This window comes from Hylobates moloch, unplaced genomic scaffold, assembly GCF_009828535.3.
Source record: "Hylobates moloch isolate HMO894 unplaced genomic scaffold, HMol_V3 SCAFFOLD_8, whole genome shotgun sequence".
In the NCBI taxonomy this organism is placed as follows: Eukaryota; Metazoa; Chordata; class Mammalia; order Primates; family Hylobatidae; genus Hylobates; species Hylobates moloch.
In genome coordinates this window covers 86,774,766-86,794,849 of record NW_026652283.1, presented here as the reverse complement: position 1 = coordinate 86,794,849, position 20,084 = coordinate 86,774,766, and the positions used below count along the sequence as shown (strand labels likewise).

General features: G+C 53.4%; 1 protein-coding gene across 7 annotated transcripts in view; it reads left to right on the top strand.

Annotated features, from left to right (window-relative positions):
• The first annotated feature begins 409 nt into the window (after positions 1-409).
• The window catches only part of VIPR1 (vasoactive intestinal peptide receptor 1), a 35,235-nt gene continuing 15,560 nt past the window's right edge, over positions 410-20,084 (top strand). For 4 of the 7 annotated variants that reach the window (XM_032161940.2, XM_032161941.2, XM_032161938.2 and 1 more), the window contains exons 1-3: positions 410-585; positions 11,546-11,651; positions 17,042-17,149. In XM_032161940.2, coding sequence (XP_032017831.1) covers positions 508-585; positions 11,546-11,651; positions 17,042-17,149 — 292 coding nt within the window. In that variant the 5' untranslated portion in view covers positions 410-507. The remainder of the gene's footprint in view (positions 586-11,545; positions 11,652-17,041; positions 17,150-20,084) is intronic. The other 3 variants (XM_032161942.2, XM_032161945.2, XM_032161943.2) reach the window with 3 other exon arrangements.

Sequence of the window (20,084 nt, the reverse complement as noted above, 5' to 3'; positions counted from 1 at the left end):
CGCACAGGTGGGAAATGGGGAGGCTGGCGGGGAGGCCTCCTGGAGGAGGTGGCTCCGAGGTAGACAGGAGGAGCGCCCTAGGATGGGGCTGAGGGGGCGTATGGAGGTGGGAGCTTGGGAAGGTCGTGAGCTAAGCAAGGATGTGTTCGGGTCTCGAGATTCCCGGGTGATGAGCCCGGAGGGGCGAAGGCCTATGAATGTCTCACTACGGAAGACCAAGGTGTGGGATTGGCAAAGAGAGCTCAGAGCTTCCTCACTCGCTGGGTCCCCCCAGCCCCGCCCCATACCTGCGCGGCGGCCCCGCCTCCACCCATCCATTGGCTAGACCCGCCGCCCGTCAGACGAGCCCCCGGGGCCCGCCCCCAGCCCTGAGCTGCGCTTCTTACTTAGCTCTGGGGCCACAGCGCCAGCGCCACTCTGCCAGGCTCCCGGCCATCGCCCGCCTGGTGCGCCGCCCGCCAGCTCTTTGCCCGCGCGGGGCCGCCCGCCGCGGGCTCAGGGCAGACCATGCCCCCGCCAAGTCCTCTGCCCGCCCGCTGGCTATGCGTGCTGGCAGGCGCCCTCGCCTGCGCCCTTGGGCCGGCGGTGAGTGTTCGCCCCGCCGCCCAGAGTCCCGGCAGCCTGGGGGTTGCTGAGGGCGGGGGAGGTGGGGGGCTGCGGGAGCCGGGCCGTCTATGCGCGTGTCTGTGTAAGAGGAATAGGGGACATCAAGCATCTCGTCTCGCCTTCTCCCACCGCTCCAGACCGAACCTAGACGCGAGGGCTGGGATATTGGTCGTGCCCAGTCCCTCCCAGCGCAGCCTGGAGCAGGCACAGCATCAGTGGAGGGGCAGCGGGGAAGAGTGGGCCCCAGACTTGCCTTCCTTGTCACGGTTGAGGGTGCGCAGTGGGGTGGGGCGGCCAGTGGGTGCAGGGTCAGGTACTGCGGCCGATTGAGATGGAAGGTTTGGTACACCGTAGGTGAGAGGGAGGATGTGAGGGCCGTTCTTGTGTGCTGTGACCGTCTGGAGGTGCCTGTGGGGTGTCAGCAGCAGAACCAGTGCTGGGGGCCCCAGGACTTGAGAAGGGGTTCTTGGGATCAGGAGAGTGACAGGCACATCCCTCCCTGTGCCCTCCCACTGAGCAGAGCAAAAATGTACCAGAGCCCAAGGTGGAAGCTGGTGGGCAGTGAGGGGCTAAGGGTGGTGGTTAACAGTTGGAGGGGCCAGGCCTGTGCATGGAGAGAGCTGAGCAGGGAGCCAATGCCAACAAGCAGTGGCCTCCCTCTTCCTCCCACTTCTGCTTCCTCTCAACATGGGTATGCGTATGCCCTTCATACATGTGTACTCGTGTGCCCTATGTGTGGGTGTGATGCGTGTGTCTGTAGATGGCTTACCTGGGCTGGGAGGCAGATGCTGATTGAGGCAGGAGATGCATGGATCATCTCACTCTAGAACAGGGGAGACCTCAGCACTCATTGAGTCTACTGAAGCCCATTTTACAGATGGGCAAAGCGAGGTCCAGAGACACAAGAGCCACATCTGTCTCCCACCAGTTACACCTAGACAGAGGTTGATTTTCTCCCTACCCCAGACTTTGAGTAATCTAGAATTGCTGCTTCGGCAGGGTCTTAAATGCCCACTCCAAGTTGGCTGGGGGAGGGTGAGGAATCTTGATTATCTAGTTCATTCTCTCCCATGATCACTTCCCTTACCATCACCTCCACCACAGCAGGTATCTCTGTGTTTCCATCTAGCAGATGTCTTGTGCACCCTGGGAATGGGAAGCTCATTGCCTGTCCTAGGAGCGGACCTCTGACAATTGGCAGGAGCCTCACCTCCACCCATGACAGCCATGAGACCCACCTCCTGAGCACTCAAAGTCTTACCAAGCTCTGTCCCAGAGGCCACAGCTCTGGCACAACTTGCATGAAGACTTCAGGCCTCTCCAACCACCGTCTGGCCCTCCCAACCCTGGGTTCAAGCCACTCAAACTCTTCTTGGATGAGCAGGGATCTTGGGACCACTGCTGACACCCCATTCCTCCATCCCAAGAAGCTTCTGAGCCCAGGGGCAGAGTGGATTCAGAGAGGTCTCCTTTCACGCCAGGCCACTTCTACTTCACACTTCCTGAGACAGCCCAAATCTGTCTCCTCCCTCCAATGCCTACCCTCCCCCTGTCTTTCCACATCTTATTCGTTTAGTGCCCAACTCTATCTCCTCCTCCAGGCAGCCTTCCCTGATTGCTCCAGCCAACTCAACCCCTTTCCCCTCTAACCTCACCCTTCAGCCCTACCCACCTCCCAGGCTGGGCTATTCTGGCCATCCTATGAGGTCGGGGCTGGGGTCTCTTACATCCCCATGTTTCTCACAGCCCAGTGCATAGGCTGGGTCCACAGAGAGAGGAGAAGGGACTTAACCAGGACTGGGTGAGGGCAGGCTGGAGTGAGGGGTCCCTATTTCCCTCCCTGCTTCTCTTTCCTTCCCAACAGCTACCAATCGCTCCCTCATGGAATGGGGCAATCCTGCTCTAGCCAGACTCGGTGTGATGGCGGGGGTGGGTGGAGGGGTGCCAGGAGTTATCAGAGTCATAAAATGGCAGCTGCAAAGTTCAGGTTGAAGGCCCAAGGCCTTATCACTCCTGTTTATAGTGTCCTGACTTCAGCCTGGGAAGGGGAAATCTCTGAACAGGGAGGCAAAAAAAAAAAAAAAAAAAAAAAAGGGAAAGAAAACCTCTAGTGTCTCAGAGGAGGAAGTCTGCCCCAAGGCCACCTGTCAAGCCTTCCACTGCCCCTACCCCCGGGACAGCAGGCACAGGGACTCCTCATCCAGAAGCAGAGCTGCTCAGGGCAATGCCCAGTATGAGGCTGGGGGAGGAGGGTCACAGGCCTCCTCCTGGGAAATTCTCTATCTGGTGTGGGAGACCAGACCCAGTGACTTAGGAGAAAGAGCCCCGGTGGATGTGGGGTACAGCCTCCTAGAACTGGGGCAGGGGTTGCTGAGAAGAACAGTCAGGGGAGGCTCCCTGGAAGAAGCAGGACTGTGCCCTGAAGAGTTTGACCAGATGGGCCAATCTTTCACCCTAAACCATAAAACAGCCTCTGTTGCCTGCCCCCAGAAGGAGGAGTCCCAGGGGCTGGGAGAGGCTCGGCTTCTCCCCCACTCTAAGGTTGATCAGTGGCCACCAGCTCCTGAAGGCCTTGCCTTGCCACCGGCATCCTGCTGCCCCTGCCACCTGCCTCTAGCCTCTCCAGAGGCTGACCACAGCTGCCCAGGCCCTCTTGGCCCCCAGCAGGCCACCCTGTGAGCTTTGGGAAACATGGCTGCATCTGGGTCAGGCCTCCTCTTCAAGTGAGGTTACCACCTCAGTTAGGCCTGGCCAGGGCTCCCAGGGTACCATGCTGGAAAAGCAAGCCCCTTTAGAAGTTTCCACCCTCCTGTCCTGGTGCACTGAGACTAGGCTTTCTCTGAGGTTTGTGGGACATCCTTGGGGAGCCCAGGCTGGGGACAGGAGATCTGGTCCTCACTCCACTCCATGGCAATAGCTTGACCTTGGGAACATCTTTAACCTCTGTGGAAGGGCCTCGGGTTCCTCATCACAAAAGGGAAGGTGAAAGGCCTTGGCCCAGTGTGCAGGAGAAGCAGGAGGAGAGGGTTGGGGTGGAGCCAACTCTGCCTCCTGAGTGGGACATAACCTACCCCTGGAGCACCAGGGTCTCTGTGAAATGGGGTTTGTCTTTCAGGCAGGACTTCTGTGAGCTTTGAAGGAAGTAAAGGCTGTGAAGGTGGCTATGTGAACTGTGTGACTGTCATCCCTTCTCCTCCGTCCCCAGCTTGGGAGCCCTGTGGAACCTTATACAGCTATTTCTGGCCCCCATCTGCCCACAGGTTCCCAGGGCAGCATGAGTCCTGGGGAAGGGGGGAGGTGTCCTCATTAGGTGGCCAAAACATTTTGGGGGTAAGGCTCCAGGCCCAGGTAGGCAATGGGGCCTCTCAGAGCAGATGGGCCTTCACACCGTGGGCAGCCTCAGTGGAAATCCAACATGGGCCGTGAGACGAGGGTAGGGGCTCTAACCTGCCACCTGCCACAACTCTGCCGTTGCCGGGCCCTTCACTGTGGCCCCTTTGGCCATGGAGCAGGGAATGGAGCCTGGGGACTATGCAAAGCCTAGTCCCTTTCTTAAACCCTTCTGTTCAACCCCCAGATTCTGCCTTCCCCTATTTGACTTCTTAACACAAAATGATTTTTATTGTACCCATTGAAAATGTCAGTATGTACAAACTCTCTCACATAACTTAGAAGTATTTCCTTTTTTTTTTTTTCTTTTTGAGATGGCGTCTTGTTCTGTCACCCAGGCTGGAGTGTGGTGGTGTGATCTTGGCTCACTGCAACCTCCAGCTTCCGGGTTTAAGAGATTCTCCTGGCTCAGCCTCCCTGGGAGCTGAGATTACAGGCTCCTGCCACCATGCCTGGCTGATTTTTGTATTTTTAGTTAGAGACAGGGTTTCGCCATGTTGGCCAGGCTACTCTTGAACTCCTGGCTTCAGGTGATCCACCTGCCTCAGCCTCCCAAAGTGCTTGGAATTACAAGCGTGAGTCACCGTGCCTGGCCCCTTAGAAGTATTTCTGAAGAAGAAAAAAACAGATTAATCTCTCCACCACGTGTACAGTGTTTTAAATTTTTACTTTTTTTGTGAAAATTTTTAAACAAGCAGAGACAATATTATAATGAGTGTGCAAATACCCAATTCCGAGGTTTGACAATTGTTAACATCTAACAATTAACATATGCTTCATTTGCTTTTGGGCTGAAGTATTTTAAAGTAAATTATAAACCTCCTGACCTTTTACCCCAAATCATTTCAGAATGCATCTCTAAAACCAAAGGACACTCTTCTATATAACTATAATACTGTCATTACACACCTAACAAAATTGACAGGAATTGCTTAATATCTAACATTCAAATATCCCCAGCCGGAATGTAATGAAGTGCCACAGGATGAGTGGTGATATTATCCAGGGCTTGGTCTTCTCGCAGGAGTTTCATGTCTGTGTCTGATGGGACTGTCCAGCGAGCTGGCAGGGAGAAAGCAGGGTGCCTTGGCAGTGAGCGTCAGGCTGGGATCCACTGGGCAGGACCCAGTCTTTTCGTGCAGCCCCTCTCATGCGGCCCATTATCTCTCAGGAAGTGCCTCCTACTACCTAACTTCAAAACAAGTTCTTCCTGCACAGCAGGTCACCAGAGGAGGGGGAATTGGCCACCAACCAATCTCCATGTACTAAGGATCCATAGCCTTGTGGCTGCCTGTGCTGGAGTCCAGCCCTCTGCAGGTGGCTCCAACACCAACGTCACCCACAGGCACTGCGTTTAGAAGCTGAGTCCTGCAAACACCAGTTCCCTAGGTGTGGCCAGGATCGTGAACAAGCAGCAGAGGATTTAAACTAAATGCTTAGCCTGTGTTCCTCTGCAAATAGAGACTTCATGCCCCCGAAAGAAACCTTCCAAGAAGAACCCTTAGATGAGAACAAGCTAAGTGTCTGTGCTTGGGTTCTGCTAATTATGAGAGCCCTTGTCCTGATATCATTCTAAGATGTGGAAAGTTCTTACCCAAAGCACAATCCTGTATCCCTATGTTTCCCCCTATTCCTCCCCATCCCCATCAACACTCACACAGCGGTTCTCATTCTCCTCTTCTACCAGAGCTCAACCTTCCCCAAGAGGAAGTGAGACTGTCAAAAAAAAAAAAAAAAGAAAAGAAAAAAGAATTTGCAGCGGGGAGGCTTTGGGCTGTTGGCTAAGGGATGTAAAAATACAAGGAAGAGAAATCAGTATGGGGCGAAGGTAACTGGCAGACTCGAGACCTCTGGTGGGTACGGCTGGCACTTGTCAGTGGGTAGGACCTTCAGCCTACCTGGGGTTATGCAAGGCACTACGGCTGTGGCTAGGCTTGGGTGTGGACGGCAGGGGCAGCCTGGCATGAGGATTGGACTAGAGCTTTGGCAGTCACTGCTAACCCCCCTGGTGCCTGGCTGGTGTCTTTTACACGTGACTCTCAACCCCAGTTCTAGAAGTAGGTGGTATTGTTGTTGTCCCCATTTTATAGATGAGGTTGAGTAAATTGCCCAAGTCATCCAGCCAGGAAGTGGCAGACAGTCTCATTCTGGAACCTGTGGTCTGAACTAGGCTCTGCCACCTCATGAAGAGGGGCTACTATTTCCAGGGTGGGCGATGGCATGTCACATGCTGTGCTGGGACTTTAGATATTTTTTAAATTAGTAAAATGTAGAAATCTGAATTGACAGCTCAGTGAATTGTCACATATGTGTACACCTGTGTCACCAATGCCCAGGTCAAAGGTCAAACTATTACACATTCCCATCACCCTAGCAGGCTGCTCTGCAATCAGGGGAAGTCTTATTTTGATTTCCTTTAGTGCTCTCTGCAAAGCTGGGAGCATGTTTCTCCTTTCTTTTGTGACTCCTGGATCCCATGATCCAACTTACCTTCGTATGTCCTTTACCCGCTCCTTTCCTGCCCTTCCTCCCCCCACCTTTTCTCTCCTCTCTCCCCTCTTGCCTCCCAACTACAGGGTCTGCACGTCCTCGCCCACTCACATGCAAAAGCCAGCAAGGACGGGTAGCCGGGCTGCTGTCCTGTGTGCCTGTGATCACACTGCTTTGTCTCTGGCTTCTCCATTCCCCCTGTGTCTCTTTTTCACCCCATGATTTCAGCAGGGGGCTGGCGGAGTAGAGTAAATAAGTCGTGAGATATGAGATGGTTTCTGTAAAGGGCTGGGCTCATGGGGGAGAGGGTAAATGGAACCACTCCTGGCCCCCTGTCCTCTACTCCCCATTCCCCTGCCTCCATTAACAGTTGCAGGCTGGAAAAAAATAAAATAGCCCTCTTGACAAACCTCAGAAGCACAAATCATCCATGGAGGCTCTGCATGCTTGGCAATTTGCAGACAGTTCTTCCTCCTGCCTCACCTTATCCAGGCTGCTGCTTTTGTGCTCCTCTCAGAGACCAGCTTCTCCTCGGAGGGACTCATGCTTCCTGCTGCGCTACTTGGCTCCTCCCGCCCTAGTTCTCTGGCTCCAGATGATGAGGCTGGGGCTTCTGATTCGAGGCAGTAGCTGTGGTCTCAGGCTTCCCTTGAGGGGATTGAACATGGCCTACAAACCTGAGCGTGGCTCACCCTGTCTTTCAGAGCCCCTTGCATCTAACAGCTACAATTCCCAGCATCCTCACCTGTACTCCCATCACCACACCTAGCCTTTGCTCCAGATCTCAGAGAACCCCACATGGAGAGGAAAAAGCAGGGCTTTCTCTCTAGCACCTCGCCAATTCCTGTGCTGGACTGATCTCCAAAAAGTAAGCTTAAAGGCAGCCTGACCCTGCCGTTGAGCTGAAGCTAGAGAGTTTTGGGCCAGGCTGGGCTCTCAGCACCTTCTTTAGGATAGGAGTTCCTAAGCCCAGAAGGGACCCAGGCTGAAGAAGACTGAAGAAGTCCACCACATCTTCTCCATCCTGGTCTTCTTCTGTCCTCTGCCATGGTGTTAGCTGGATGTGGGAGGTGAATGACAGGGAGTTGGCAGGAGAATCCTGAGTCTAGTTGGAGACAGGGACTAACCAAGTCTTGTTCATTCCACCTGCCCCCTCCTCTCTATGCTCCCTCTTCTCTATACCCACTGTCCTGCCCAGGCTTCATCAGTTCCTGCCTGGACTGGTGCAGTAGCTTTCAGCCCCACCACCTGCAACCTGAGGGATCTTTGTAAAATGTGTATCCCCCATCCTCAGTCTCCTGCTTCAAGTCTCTGTTGGCCTCCATGGCCTAGGGCCTAGACATAGCTCACACTTGAAAACTGGCATTCCAGGCCCTTCCCAATCCTACCCCAGTCTACATCTCTCAACTTGTCTCCTGATGCCCCCAGAACTCCTTGCTGCAGCTACACCACGCTTCTCACAACCTTGCATGTATTAGGCATTTTCATGCCTCCATGCTTGCACACATGCTGCTCTACTTTCTGGGGTGCTCTTACTCCACTTCTAATTGTCTAGCTTGCACATCCTCCATGACCTCCCTCTACAGAATGAGTACAGCATACCCATTCTGCAGGAAGCCCAGACTCCAGCTATATCCCACCCTGGAACACTTCCCTGACATCAGTAGACTTGGCTATATTCAGCCAGGGAGTTTTTCAACTCTCTCTGTGTGCCTGAAGTCCAGAGGGATAATGAGGATGTTTAGAATAGGGAAATAAATAAGTGGGAGAGGAAGTCCAAAGTCTGCCTGAATTCCTCAGTGATAAGGACTAGAGGGAGCTGCCCTGGCCCGGTCCCTCAAAGGGCAATGGTTGACCAGAGGGCCCAAGGCGAGGCTGTGTTGAAGGATTGAGGCAGTCCAGACCAACGGTCAGAGACTTAGGTCCCATCTGGGAATGCGCATTTGCTGGGTGACCTCAGGTCCCTCTTTGGGTCTCCATTTCCTCTACCCCTCTCCAGATAGGGCTCAACACTAAACTAAATTGTGACAAAGAGAGAGCTCATCTTCCAGACCACACCCACTTTTTCATAAACACCACAGGCTTCAGTACCCACCCCTCCTTTCTCTCCAAACTGCCTCTAAGGACGGGCTCTGTGTCTGTGCTGCTGAGGGAGCAGAGTTGGCTGGAGAAGTTGACCCAACACTCTTCTACCCTCAGAGAGTCGCAAGCAGAAGCTGCCAGAAATCCTAGGCGCCCATGGTGATTGGGAAACAAATATTTCTTGGCAAACTACATGGCCACAGTCCTGGCTTAAGAAGGCCCAGAAAGTGAGGGCGTCCATTGTCTTGTCCTCAGAGGCCAAGGCTGGACACTTTTGTTTACAGCGACCAACAGAAAACTCAACTGATCCAAGCCATAAAGGAAAGGCATCAGCTCATGTTGCTAGCAGTAGAGCTGGTTTCAGGCATGGCTGCATTCACAGACCCAGACAATATTAAGAGAACCTGATTTTCCTCCATCTCTCTATTCTGCCTTCAGCTGTGTAGTTTTCATCCCTGTGTTCCACTTGTCAACAAGAAGATAGCAGAAGCTTGAACCCTTGCTTGCTTTAAGGTTTCCAGTCCAGTGGGAAAAACCAAATTCACTTGCTTAATCACTTAATCCAAAGTCCCAGGAGTGAGCCTCCTGGCTCTGAGTAGCCTGACTCAGGCCATGTGTCAGGCACTGTGGCCAGAAATGTTCTGATGGACTTAAGCCTTGGTCACATGTCAATCCCCTGGAAGAGGGTTCATCAGAACTCCATGAACTAGAGGTAGGGAAGGAGGTTGTTTCCCAGACACAGATGAGGACATGGCACCAGAAGAGAGTAAAGGATGGTGGAAGGCAGAAACAATAGATATCTGCTACCATCCACCCTGGTTTCACGTTACAGTGTCATGACAGGTGAGAATGGACAGGAGAATCAGGAGAGGCTGGGAAGGGGCCAGAAAGCAGAAAGAACCCTGTTTCTGGTGGGAAATGGGGTTGGGATGGTACCTCGGTGACAAATGTGCTCCGAGACAGGCAAGACAGACCAATGATGGGACAAAAGGCAGGGTAGCCAGTACCCAGGTTCCTCTTCCAGAAGCCACCTCTGAGATCTTCCTGGCCACTATTCCCCCTATACTTGAGGATGAACCAGCCACAAAACCCTTGAGACAGAGTGTCTTGAGCATTTCAGCCTGAGTAACCCTTATGGGAAGGAGAGAAAGCACATAAGCCCAAAGAGGAACCACAGACACAGTTTCCTTGAAGTCTCCTATCTTTTAACAGTTAAACAAATAACTGTATCATACTCCATCACACAACTGTGTTAGTTTCAATAAGTTTTAAATGACTTACCAGCTAATGTCTTTACTCCCGTTGGCTGGTAAAGGTGCAAGATGGAGCTCGTGCTCGCTGTGTGGCTTCCAGGGCAACGGCACTTAGGCAGATGAGGTCTGGATGCTGGGGAAATCTAAAGGAGTCCTGGAGAGGGAGGCCTTCCCTGGACCTGGACGAGGTCAACCATGGTGCTAGCTGCTTCTGGGAGTGTTGGCCTGCAGGTGACCTGTGAGACAGAGGCTCCACCAGAGAGCCCTCAATAGGAATGAGAGCTGTTTGGGGTGGAAAGGCCTTGGCTGTGCAGCCTCTTAGGCACTGAGTTGTTCAGCTTCAGCTTGGACCCACCCCTCTCCCTCCACAGCGATGGATTGCTGGCTGCCAGCTGGGATGCACATCCCAGTAAATGGAGCTGATTTACTTAAAACAATGGTCAAAGTACTAAACACTTTGGTGCCTGCAGGCCAGGAGGGACCCCCTTAAAGGAAGGTCCCCCACCTATGTTCTTCCCACAGACCCACTTCAAGAATCTCTAAGTCGGCAGGGGAAGTGGTTGAGGCCCATGTAGCCTACAGAGAAACTGAGGCCCAGGGAGGTAAGGACCCTGTCCCACGGTGGGAGGGACAAGTTGGAGGAGACACTGAGAATGTCTGATTCTGGAGTGGTCTTGCTGGACTCTCTTCTATGGCCCTGGTGGAAACTGACATTCTTCTCCCCAGGCAGAGACCAGGAAACTGGTGTGGGGTTGCCGGGGCCAGCAGCCACTTTTCTAAAGCCAAAGATGCAGAAGGTGCTGCCAACCCAGTGCTCCCTCCATGGAGGCCTTCACCCACCCTAACCCATCTAAGAGCTCCCAAGACCTGTTTTTTCTGGCTGTTCCTAGACAGCCATCACCCCCACTCACATGTCTTCCACAAGGTCAGTGTCCCCAGTCACACTGGTCTGGCCCAACCCTGATCACTGGCCAGGGTACAGGGAGGGGGAGAGGAGAAGCTTGGGCTTTTCCATCCCTTCTCTTCACCTTCCAGAGGCAGGGGAGGCCTGGTGGGATCCTAGAGGGGCTCTCTTACTTCCTTAAACCTCCCCACCCTCAGTAGATCTGGTATAGCTTGAATTATTTAGAAACTAAAAAGGAGGCAGGTGAGGTCTGGGCAAGGAAGACCAGAGTCCCCTTCCTAGCCTGGTGACCCAGGGGACTGAGCACAGAATCCTGGAATGACAGCAGCTGGAAAATACAGCTAGACTCCTGGATTCTTCCCAGGGCTGGCCCTGGGAACCAGAGGCCAGGATCCAACTCCACATAACAGAGTAGTAGCATGAGCTGGCCCCACTCACCAGGGAGACCGAGACAGGGACAGACTCTCAAACCAAGCTGGAGAGTGGCAGAGTCCAGAAGGCCAGCTCAGGCCTCTAAGGGGAGGCCCTCTTGCCACCATCTGGAGTTGTGCCACCCACAAAGAGACAAAGCAGTTATAGCTGCAGCACTATTGGGGGAGCCATCAGGAAGCTGTGGCAGGGTCCTCACTGCTGACCCAGGTTTGGGGGCAATGGACAACAGGTTGGGGTCAGGTTCAGGTTTCAGTCTGGGGTTGGTATTGGGGTTCCATCTGGAACTTGGATCTCTTCCAGGGCGAGGGCAGGTGCAGTCCAGAGACTGGGCCTGGTGCTCCTGAGTCTATGGACAAGGCTGATGGGCCCTCCCTGTCTTTGTCCCCAGGGCGGCCAGGCGGCCAGGCTGCAGGAGGAGTGTGACTATGTGCAGATGATCGAGGTGCAGCACAAGCAGTGCCTGGAGGAGGCCCAGCTGGAGAATGAGACAATAGGTGAGGCCCCCATGGGCAGAGAGGGGCTGCATGCCCCCAGGGAGCCCATGATTCCTCATGTCTCAAGCTGAGATCCAAGTCATGTTCGTTCCACATTTGTTGGATGATGGTGAGGAGCGGCTGGGGAGCCAGATGGAAGAAGAAAGGGGCTAACAGACTTCCACATTCCCACCCCAGGTCTAGGGAGCTCCCAGCCGCAGCTGAGGAGGACATACTAAATTGGGGTTCTGAAAAGTACATGGAGACAACTCTGCCTCTGGGGGTCCCTATCCCTCTTCTCCAGGATAAGTGAAGACCTCCATGGCGGCCAGCCCACCCAAGACACAAGGCCCAGGGTGCTGTGTGGTGGGGGACCTGTGACCAATGAGGGCAGGCAGGTTCCAGGACCCCCTGGAGCTGGCATGAGGAGAATTAGCCCCATAACACCACACTCCAGGATTAGAACATTGTACTGTTAGCATCTCCAGAGGAAGAAGAGGCACATTCAGTCACAATATGTGACCCCCACAGGGACCACATGGAAGCTCAAAGCCATCTTAGTGGTCCAGAGCAAGAAGGGGCACAAGTTTTGTCTGGAAAGATGTAGAATACTCACCACAGCCAATATTCAGCCTGGAAACTGAGGCCCACCCCTCCCTCTCAACCCCAGGCTCTGCCTCTGCCACATCCAGAGGACCGATAGTGACACCACACACACACAGATACACACACACACACACACACACACACACACACACCCAGCCCCTAAGCATACACATACAGTCACACACACTGGCCTCTCCATCCCAACCCACCCTTAGTGGCCAGATGAACTATCAGCTCATTATTTGGCTGATGAGACAAGTCAAGGTCAGCCCCAGGGACTGAGCACATGACGGCCCCAGCCACTCCTCCTCAGAGGGCTGGGAGAGTTCCACCTGGCAGTGTGAAGGGTGGTGCCCAGCTACCTAGACTGGACAGCAGGGCTATCAGGACAGATGACAGCACCCTCCTTTTGACTCAGCAGCCCCGGGTAAGAATGGATGGAATTCTTTGGTACCACTTGAACCAGACTTGGAGGTGTGAGCACGTTTGGAGAAATAGAGAGTCTGGAAAGGTGGGAGGCACTGAGGAAGACTTCCCATGGGGAGTGGGGCATGGTTGGCAGGTTCAAGTCTTACTGTCAGGGACAGCGGCCTGGCACGTCTGGGCTGGAGGCAGTGAGATGGCTGGGCCCCTTCTGGGCCTCCATCCCAGGCCATCTCCCTGAGGCTGAGCTTACAGTTATGTAACAGCCTTGCTCAGGAGCAGGGAGCATCTTTACGTCTTCCTGGCTCCCTAGTTCCCCTTCCACCTCTCTAAAGCTGACAATTATGTAACCCCTTCTGGGTCACTCTTCTTGGCCCTGGTGTCCAGGCTGTCTGCCTCCTGCTCTGTAAGTGAGTATGTGTAGCCTCACAGATGGGCTTTGCCTACCCTGGTCTCAAAGCAGGACAACCCCTTGACTCTAGGGCCCAGAGACTGAGGCATGGGTCAAGGGGTGGCTGGGCCTGCCCACTGCCTACAGGCCCCACCCCACTCCACCAGTGCAGGGAGCCAGGACCAGGTGCAGACAGGCTTTGGCAGGCCCCAACCGTGGGATCATATGCAGCCCCAATAGGCCCAGGCTCTAGACTCCACTGCGCACCTCCCACACCTGGGGGCAGGCCACCCTCGTGATTCCGATGAGGTCACTGCTGGCACAGCGTTCCCATCGGGTGCCAACACCCTGTCACCGGCAGCCAGGCTGGGATGCAGAGAAGGGCCGGCATAGGTTGTGGCCATGGGTCTGCCCGTGACCTTGTGTAGGGCTCTGTGCATGTTCACGCATATCTAGGTATGCGCTCCTGGCCCATGTCTGTCTGGAGCTGCGTCTGTGCCTCTGGGGTCTATAGCTCTGTGTCTGACTCTGAGTATCTTTGTGAGTCAGTAATGTGTGTCTATTTAAGCCTGGGCACATGCCATCTCGACATGCCTAGATGTGTCTGCCCAGTGTGCTGTGTCTCTGTGTGTTGGCTTGTATGTCTATCAGTGTGAATGTCAGTGGTATACCCAGACATGTCTGTCTCTCTGAATGTATGTCTCTGTGAGTTGTGTGTCTCTCTGTGCCCATTTGCTTGTGTCTGTGGTCTGTGTTCAGGTAAGTGTACATGTGTGCATGTTTGCATGTGTGCCTGGTGTTCTGCGTACTGGCGTGTACATGTCAGTGTGTGTATCTCTGTGTGCACACAGGTCTACAAAATGACACAGCAGAGGCCCCACCTCATCTTGCCTCACCATCCCTTACCCCAAGCTCTGGGTTGGGCTTTCCTGCTGAGGGCACAGCCCCACCTGTGGGCACACACAGCCAGCCTGGGCCCTGTATTTCTGTAGGCCTGGTGACATGTGTGATGGGAACTGTGGGGCCTCATTAGGGCAGGCACACAGGAAATACTCCTGTTGCCTAGCCCAGGACAATAGGCCATTCCAGGTACCAAGTATATTCATGGCTGTCACCCCGTCCCCTGCTTCCCCGGCCATGTCCCTCATATTGGCCTCTCGTCCTGCTCCCCTACCCCGCTGGTTGCCCTGCACCCCAGCACCGGTTCACAGCCCAGCCTTGGTTGTGCTGAGATTCCTTAAGGCCAAGTGTGGCCTCACAAGGGCAGGGCCTGGTTTCCTCTCTTCTGTCCCACTGCAGTGAAGCAGAGCTCAGGACCAGAGACCCAGCCCCAGATTCACTCCCCGGCCTGTGCTGGCAGCCGGAGGTTTAGAGAGCCCAAAGTCTGGCAGGGACCCAGACACAATAGCCGGCCTACATAACAGGGCGTGCCCAGCGCTGTCAGAGAGGGGTAAACAAAGTCCAGCAGCAGCAAAATTCCCAGAGAAATGACAGCCCTTCCAACCAAGAGGAGTGGGAATAGACTGTACCGCTTACCAGCAACATGACCTTAAGCTGGTTTTCTAATCAGTCTGTGCCTCCATTTCCTCATCTGTGAAATGGAAGCATTAAATAAGTTATTCATCCAAAGAGGTTAGAACAGTGCCTGGCACATGCAAAGATTATATGAATGTTTGCTGATACTCTTAACAGGGTCTTGAACCCCTAGCAGGGTTTGACTGACCTGAAGTGCCCCTACTCAGCTTTCAGAGAAGCTGGCCCAGAATGGAAGAGGGACTGGCAGCCAGCATGAGGCCACAAGAGCCCTCAAGACAGGTTGGGGGAAAAGTGGTCAGGGTCCATGGCCAAGGAAGGCTGCAATCTCTGGCCAACCCCTGGGGATCCAGATGTCCTCCTCAGCCTTCAGCTATAGATGTGGCCTGACTGCTGCAGCCCCAGAAGGTGCCCCTTGCTGCTGCCAGCCCACTCCAACGCACAGAGTCCCAAGGCTCTTCCCCAAGTAGGGACATCCCTCCACCTCCTCTTCCCAGACCCCCTTCTTGGGAACTTGTGAACCTTCGGACCTGAGCTGGGCTGGGCTGAGCTGGGCTTGGCCCAGCTGGCATTGACTTTGGCTCAGGGGTTGGGTTTTCTGAGCAAATCTATGGGACTGGCAGGATTGCAAAGAGACAATTAAGCCTCCAGCATGGGATGGGTCCAGAGCAGTCCTAGTCTCTCATGGTCATGCAGCTTCTGAACAGACTAAATAATGGCATTTGCATGTGCCTATTAAAGCAGACCCCTAGAGACCACACTGTGCATCTTTCACTGGCCAGGCTCTGCAAGGCTGTGGCGGAGAATGCAGCCACAATGCAGGGTTTTCACTGCACTTGTTCTCTAACTATTCCCCTCCATCACAATTCACAATCCGACCACGTTGGGGGAATCTGTGTTGTTCAAGAACTAGGTGCGGGCTGGGCACGGTGGCTCACGCCTGTAATCCGAGCACTTTGGGAGGCCAAGAGGCAGGTGAATCACCTGGGGTCAGGAGTTCGAGACCAGCCTGGCCAACATGGCGAAACCCCGTCTCTACTAAAAATACAAAAATTAGCCAGGTGTGGTGGTGGGCTCCTGTAATCCCAGCTACTCAGAAGGCTGAGGCAGGAGAATCACTTTAACCCGGGAGGTGGAGGTTGCAGTGAGCTGAGATCACGCCATTGTACTCCAGCCTGGGCGACAGAGCGAGACTATGATGGGGTGATGAGTATATTGGGGTGCATCTAGTTCTTTTTTTTTGAGACAGAGTCTCAAAACATTTTCTAATGCCTCCTTTACTATCGTAATATGAAACTCAGGACACACACCCATCCACTTTATAAAAAATAATGTTCTAGCTATACTGTAAAATAAATATTAAAAGGAAAGTAATTTACAATAAAGTACCACATACATATTCCAGCATAACCGCACTAGATGTAGTCTGAAGGTTGTTCCTACAAATATAAATCCTGGGAATGTGAGGCCTACAAATGCAGACTGATGGACGCAGGTGGTTGCATCGGTGACTCAAGTATCACAGGCAGCATTGCTATGGGTATCATGATTTTCCAAAACACTGAACAACTCTTAGTGAAGTTCAGAACAAAACAAAATACAATCTCCCCTCCCTTTTCTCAGTGGCTGCATTCCTGGAAAACTTCATGTATGTTAAACTTGTGCAATAAATAGCTTGTGTTGGCCGGGCGCGGTGGCTCACACCTGTAATCCCAGCACTTTCGGAGGCCAAGGTGGGAGGATCACTTGAGGTCAGGAGTTCGAGATCAGCCTGGCCAACATGGTGAAACCCCGTCTCTACTAAAAACACAAAAATTAGCCGGGCGTGGTGGCACGGGCCTATAGTCCCAGCTACTCAGGAGGCTGAGGCAGGAGAATTGCTTGAACCCAGGAGGCAGAGGTTGCCAAGGTTGCACCACTGCACTCTAGCTTGGGTGACAGAGCAAGACTCCATCTCAAAAAATAAGTAAATTAATAAAGTAAATGGCATGTGTTTATATGTAAAATGGTGTAAGAGTCTAGGCTCTGGTCATCACGAAAGGTTTTCACCTATACATATGCCCAGTGGCTCATCTGGAAGCCATGCAGAATGTGAGACAATTCATCATTCTGCAGGAGTTGCCTGTCTGGCATCCCTGGTGACTGCCCATCAAATGCCAGTGAGGCCCCCCTATTGCTGCAACAATCAAAACCACCGCTGGCATTGGAAACACCCCCAGGGGGCGCTCCATCCGTCACTAAGGACCAAGGAACTGTAGTCAGGCTTCCTTCCTGCCTCCCTGTCAGGACAGGCTCCGTGCAACCTCAGCAGTGCTGTGCCTCCCCTCTCAGACTGGAGGCTCCTTGAGGTGGGAGCCTGGCAGAGGGAGGAAGAGAGTGGGTGCCTATGGCCTCAGGCCCCAGGGCTGGAGGCACCTGCACTGTGCTGACCCATGTGTCCTCTGCCTTACCCCCATAGGCTGCAGCAAGATGTGGGACAACCTCACCTGCTGGCCAGCCACCCCTCGGGGCCAGGTAGTTGTCTTGGCCTGTCCCCTCATCTTCAAGCTCTTCTCCCCCATTCAAGGTAAGACCCCTGGGTTGAAGAGGTGATGTGAGTGGGGCCGGCTGGAGTGGGGACTCACCTCTCAAGGAAGTGGAAAGGCAAAGGAAAGTGGTCAAAGAGCCTGGAGCAATCCGAGGGACTCCCTGGCAGAGGAGGCAATGGTGCTGGGTCTTTAAAGAACTCATGGGATTTGATTAGCTCTTCACATAAAGATAAGCATGTGGGAAAGGCTCACTAAATATTTGCTCAACAATTGATAACTGATTGACTGACAGGTACTTGATTAAATTATGGCTCCCATAGTCCTGTTGTCTTGGGCTGGTCATGATTCAGTCTTTCGATGCCTGGAGCCTATGACCTCTTGGGCTCCATGAAGCCACCACATGACTTTGCTTACACACCTTGTCATGTTCCGCTTAAATGAATGTCCACAGAATGTGCACAGAATGAGGCAGAAAAGAAAAGGGGGAGCCCCTTTAGGAGGTGGCTTTCTAGCTAGTGAGTCATTAAAGAGATTTACAATATAGATTCAGTCATTCTTTCGTGCAGTGAATGAAGCACTCACCAGTGTGCCAGGCACTGAGCTGGACAAACACAGTGGAGAGAGGATAAAACAGCCCCCGGGGCTGCTCTCCCAGAGCTAGCATTCTCATTGGAGAGACATTTAGTAAGGAAATAAACAGATGTATTATCAATAATAAAAAGCGCTGGGCCGGGCGCGGTGGCTCACGCTTGTAATCCCAGCACTTTGGGAGGCCGAGGCGGGCGGATCACGAGGTCAGGAGATCGAGACCACGGTGAAACCCCGTCTCTACTAAAAAATACAAAAAATTAGCCGGGCGTGGTGGCGGGCGCCTGTAGTCCCAGCTACTCGGAGAGGCTGAGGCAGGAGAATGGCGTGAACCCGGGAGGCGGAGCTTGCAGTGAGCCGAGATTGCGCCACTGCACTCCAGCCTGGGCGACAGAGCGAGACTCCGTCTCAAAAAAAAAAAAAAAAAAAAGCGCTGGACGAGGGAATAAGGAGAGTGGGGACTAACCTAAGGCAGAGGTTCACAAACAGCCCCTCTCTGAGGAGGTGACACTTCAGCTGCAATCTGAAGACCTGGAGGTGAGAAAGAACCACCAGGCAAAGATCCCAGATTGGGGACGACTAAGAGAGAGGATCAACAGCCCGTGGAATAAGCATCCAAGGAACTTCCGTGAAGGCCAGTGTGGCTGGAGCAGGGAGAGCGCCAGGGAGGAAGGCAGGGGAGGGACAGGCGGGCCGAGGCCAGACCACGCAGGGCCTTGAGGACAGAGGCGAAGACTTGAGTTTTTTCCTAAGTCCAGTGAGAAGTGGGGGGTTTTAAGCAGGGGACTGACAAAGTCCAATTTAGGTTTTTAACATCTAACTGGTTTCTGTGAGAAGGAAGAATTCTAGGAGTGTAAACAGGAAAACCCAATCACATGGCAGGCAGGAAATGACGGCTTGAATTCAGGTAGTGAGCTCAGTGCAGGAGAGGAGTGGGAGAGTTGTTTATGGAGGGAATGGGAGTGAGTGAGGCGAGGAAGGAATCAAGCAGGCCCCACCCTAGGCTTAGGTTTAATGAGCCTTAGGGAAGAGAGCGGGACTGGGTGGGGAGCATGGAGGGAGGGGCAGGCCTGGAGTGGGGAGGACTCATGAGGAGCAGAACCTAGATAATTATTCAGAGAGCGAACAGAACTCAGGCATCTCTCACTCCAGGTGGCCTTTTCCTCCCTGGACCCCAGTTTCCCTGTTTGTAAAGTGGGGATAGGTGGTAGACCCCAGGGTCTCTTTGGGATAAGTTGGTTTGCCCCCCAGTGCCTGCTGTTGTGACCTCAGTAGTGAAAGACAGACCTTGAAGCCCTCCTGAGGAGTCTGGGAGGGTCACAGCCATGCCGTATTCCAGGCCAGTGCCCACCTGGCCTGGTTGCCTCCTCCAGGGACACCCAGTGCCTGGGCAGATAAGAGATGAGCTCCTCTGGCAGGTTTCACAGTGCACGCCATCACCGAGCCTGGAAACCAGCCTTCTCTCTGATCCCTGGAAGCACCTGCTAATTGCCTTTCTCCCTGAGACTCTGCTAACTGCATTCCTCCCCATGGCTCTTCCTTCTGTCCCTGCTGGAATGTGTCAAGGCAACTCCTGCCCTTGAGAACCTGGACTCCAGCCCACCATCTAGCTAACCCTGAGGCTGCCGCCATCAATGGGGCCCATACGGTGCCTTTGGACTGACAAGAAAAAGGCAGTCCTTCCTCGGGCAGAGATGACCTCTCACTAGAGCCCACCTAGTGGCAAGCAGAATATGCCTACTGGCCAGGTGCCCTTGTACAGTGAACAGCTTGCACAGCCATACTCTGTGGGCCTGGTCTCTGAAAATGGCGGAGAGAAATAAGAGACTGCGATTAGGGACTGAAAACAGAAAAAAGACGGTGTTCTCCCGAGCAAGTAGATGAAAAAGGTGTGGGCAACCGACCTGAAATTCCAAAGAGGGAAGTTTGCAAGTGTGGGGCAGGAATGATGGCAACACCAACTCACACAACAGGCCTGGGAAGAAGTATGCCCACGGGAAGGGACCTATACAGGGAAAGCTAAATAAACCTTATAGAAGATAAAAATTGTAGAGAGTTAGAAAAAAGTCATCTACCTAGACTGGATAAAATACCTGAAGGAGGGAGTTTGGCCAGGCAAGGAATTGCTCATTAAGGCATCAAAATGTTCATGGTAGCTCACTTCTTTATTTTTATTTTATTAATGTTTTGAGATAGACTCTTGCTCTGTCACCCAGGCTGCAGTGCAGTGGCGCCATCTTGGCTCACTGCAACCTCCGTCTCCCGGGTTCAAGCGATTCTCCTGCCTCAGTCTCCCAAGAAGCTAAGATTGCAGGCACCAGCCACCACACCTGGCTAATTTTTGTATTTTTAGTAGAGACAGGGTTTCACTGTATTGGCCAGGCT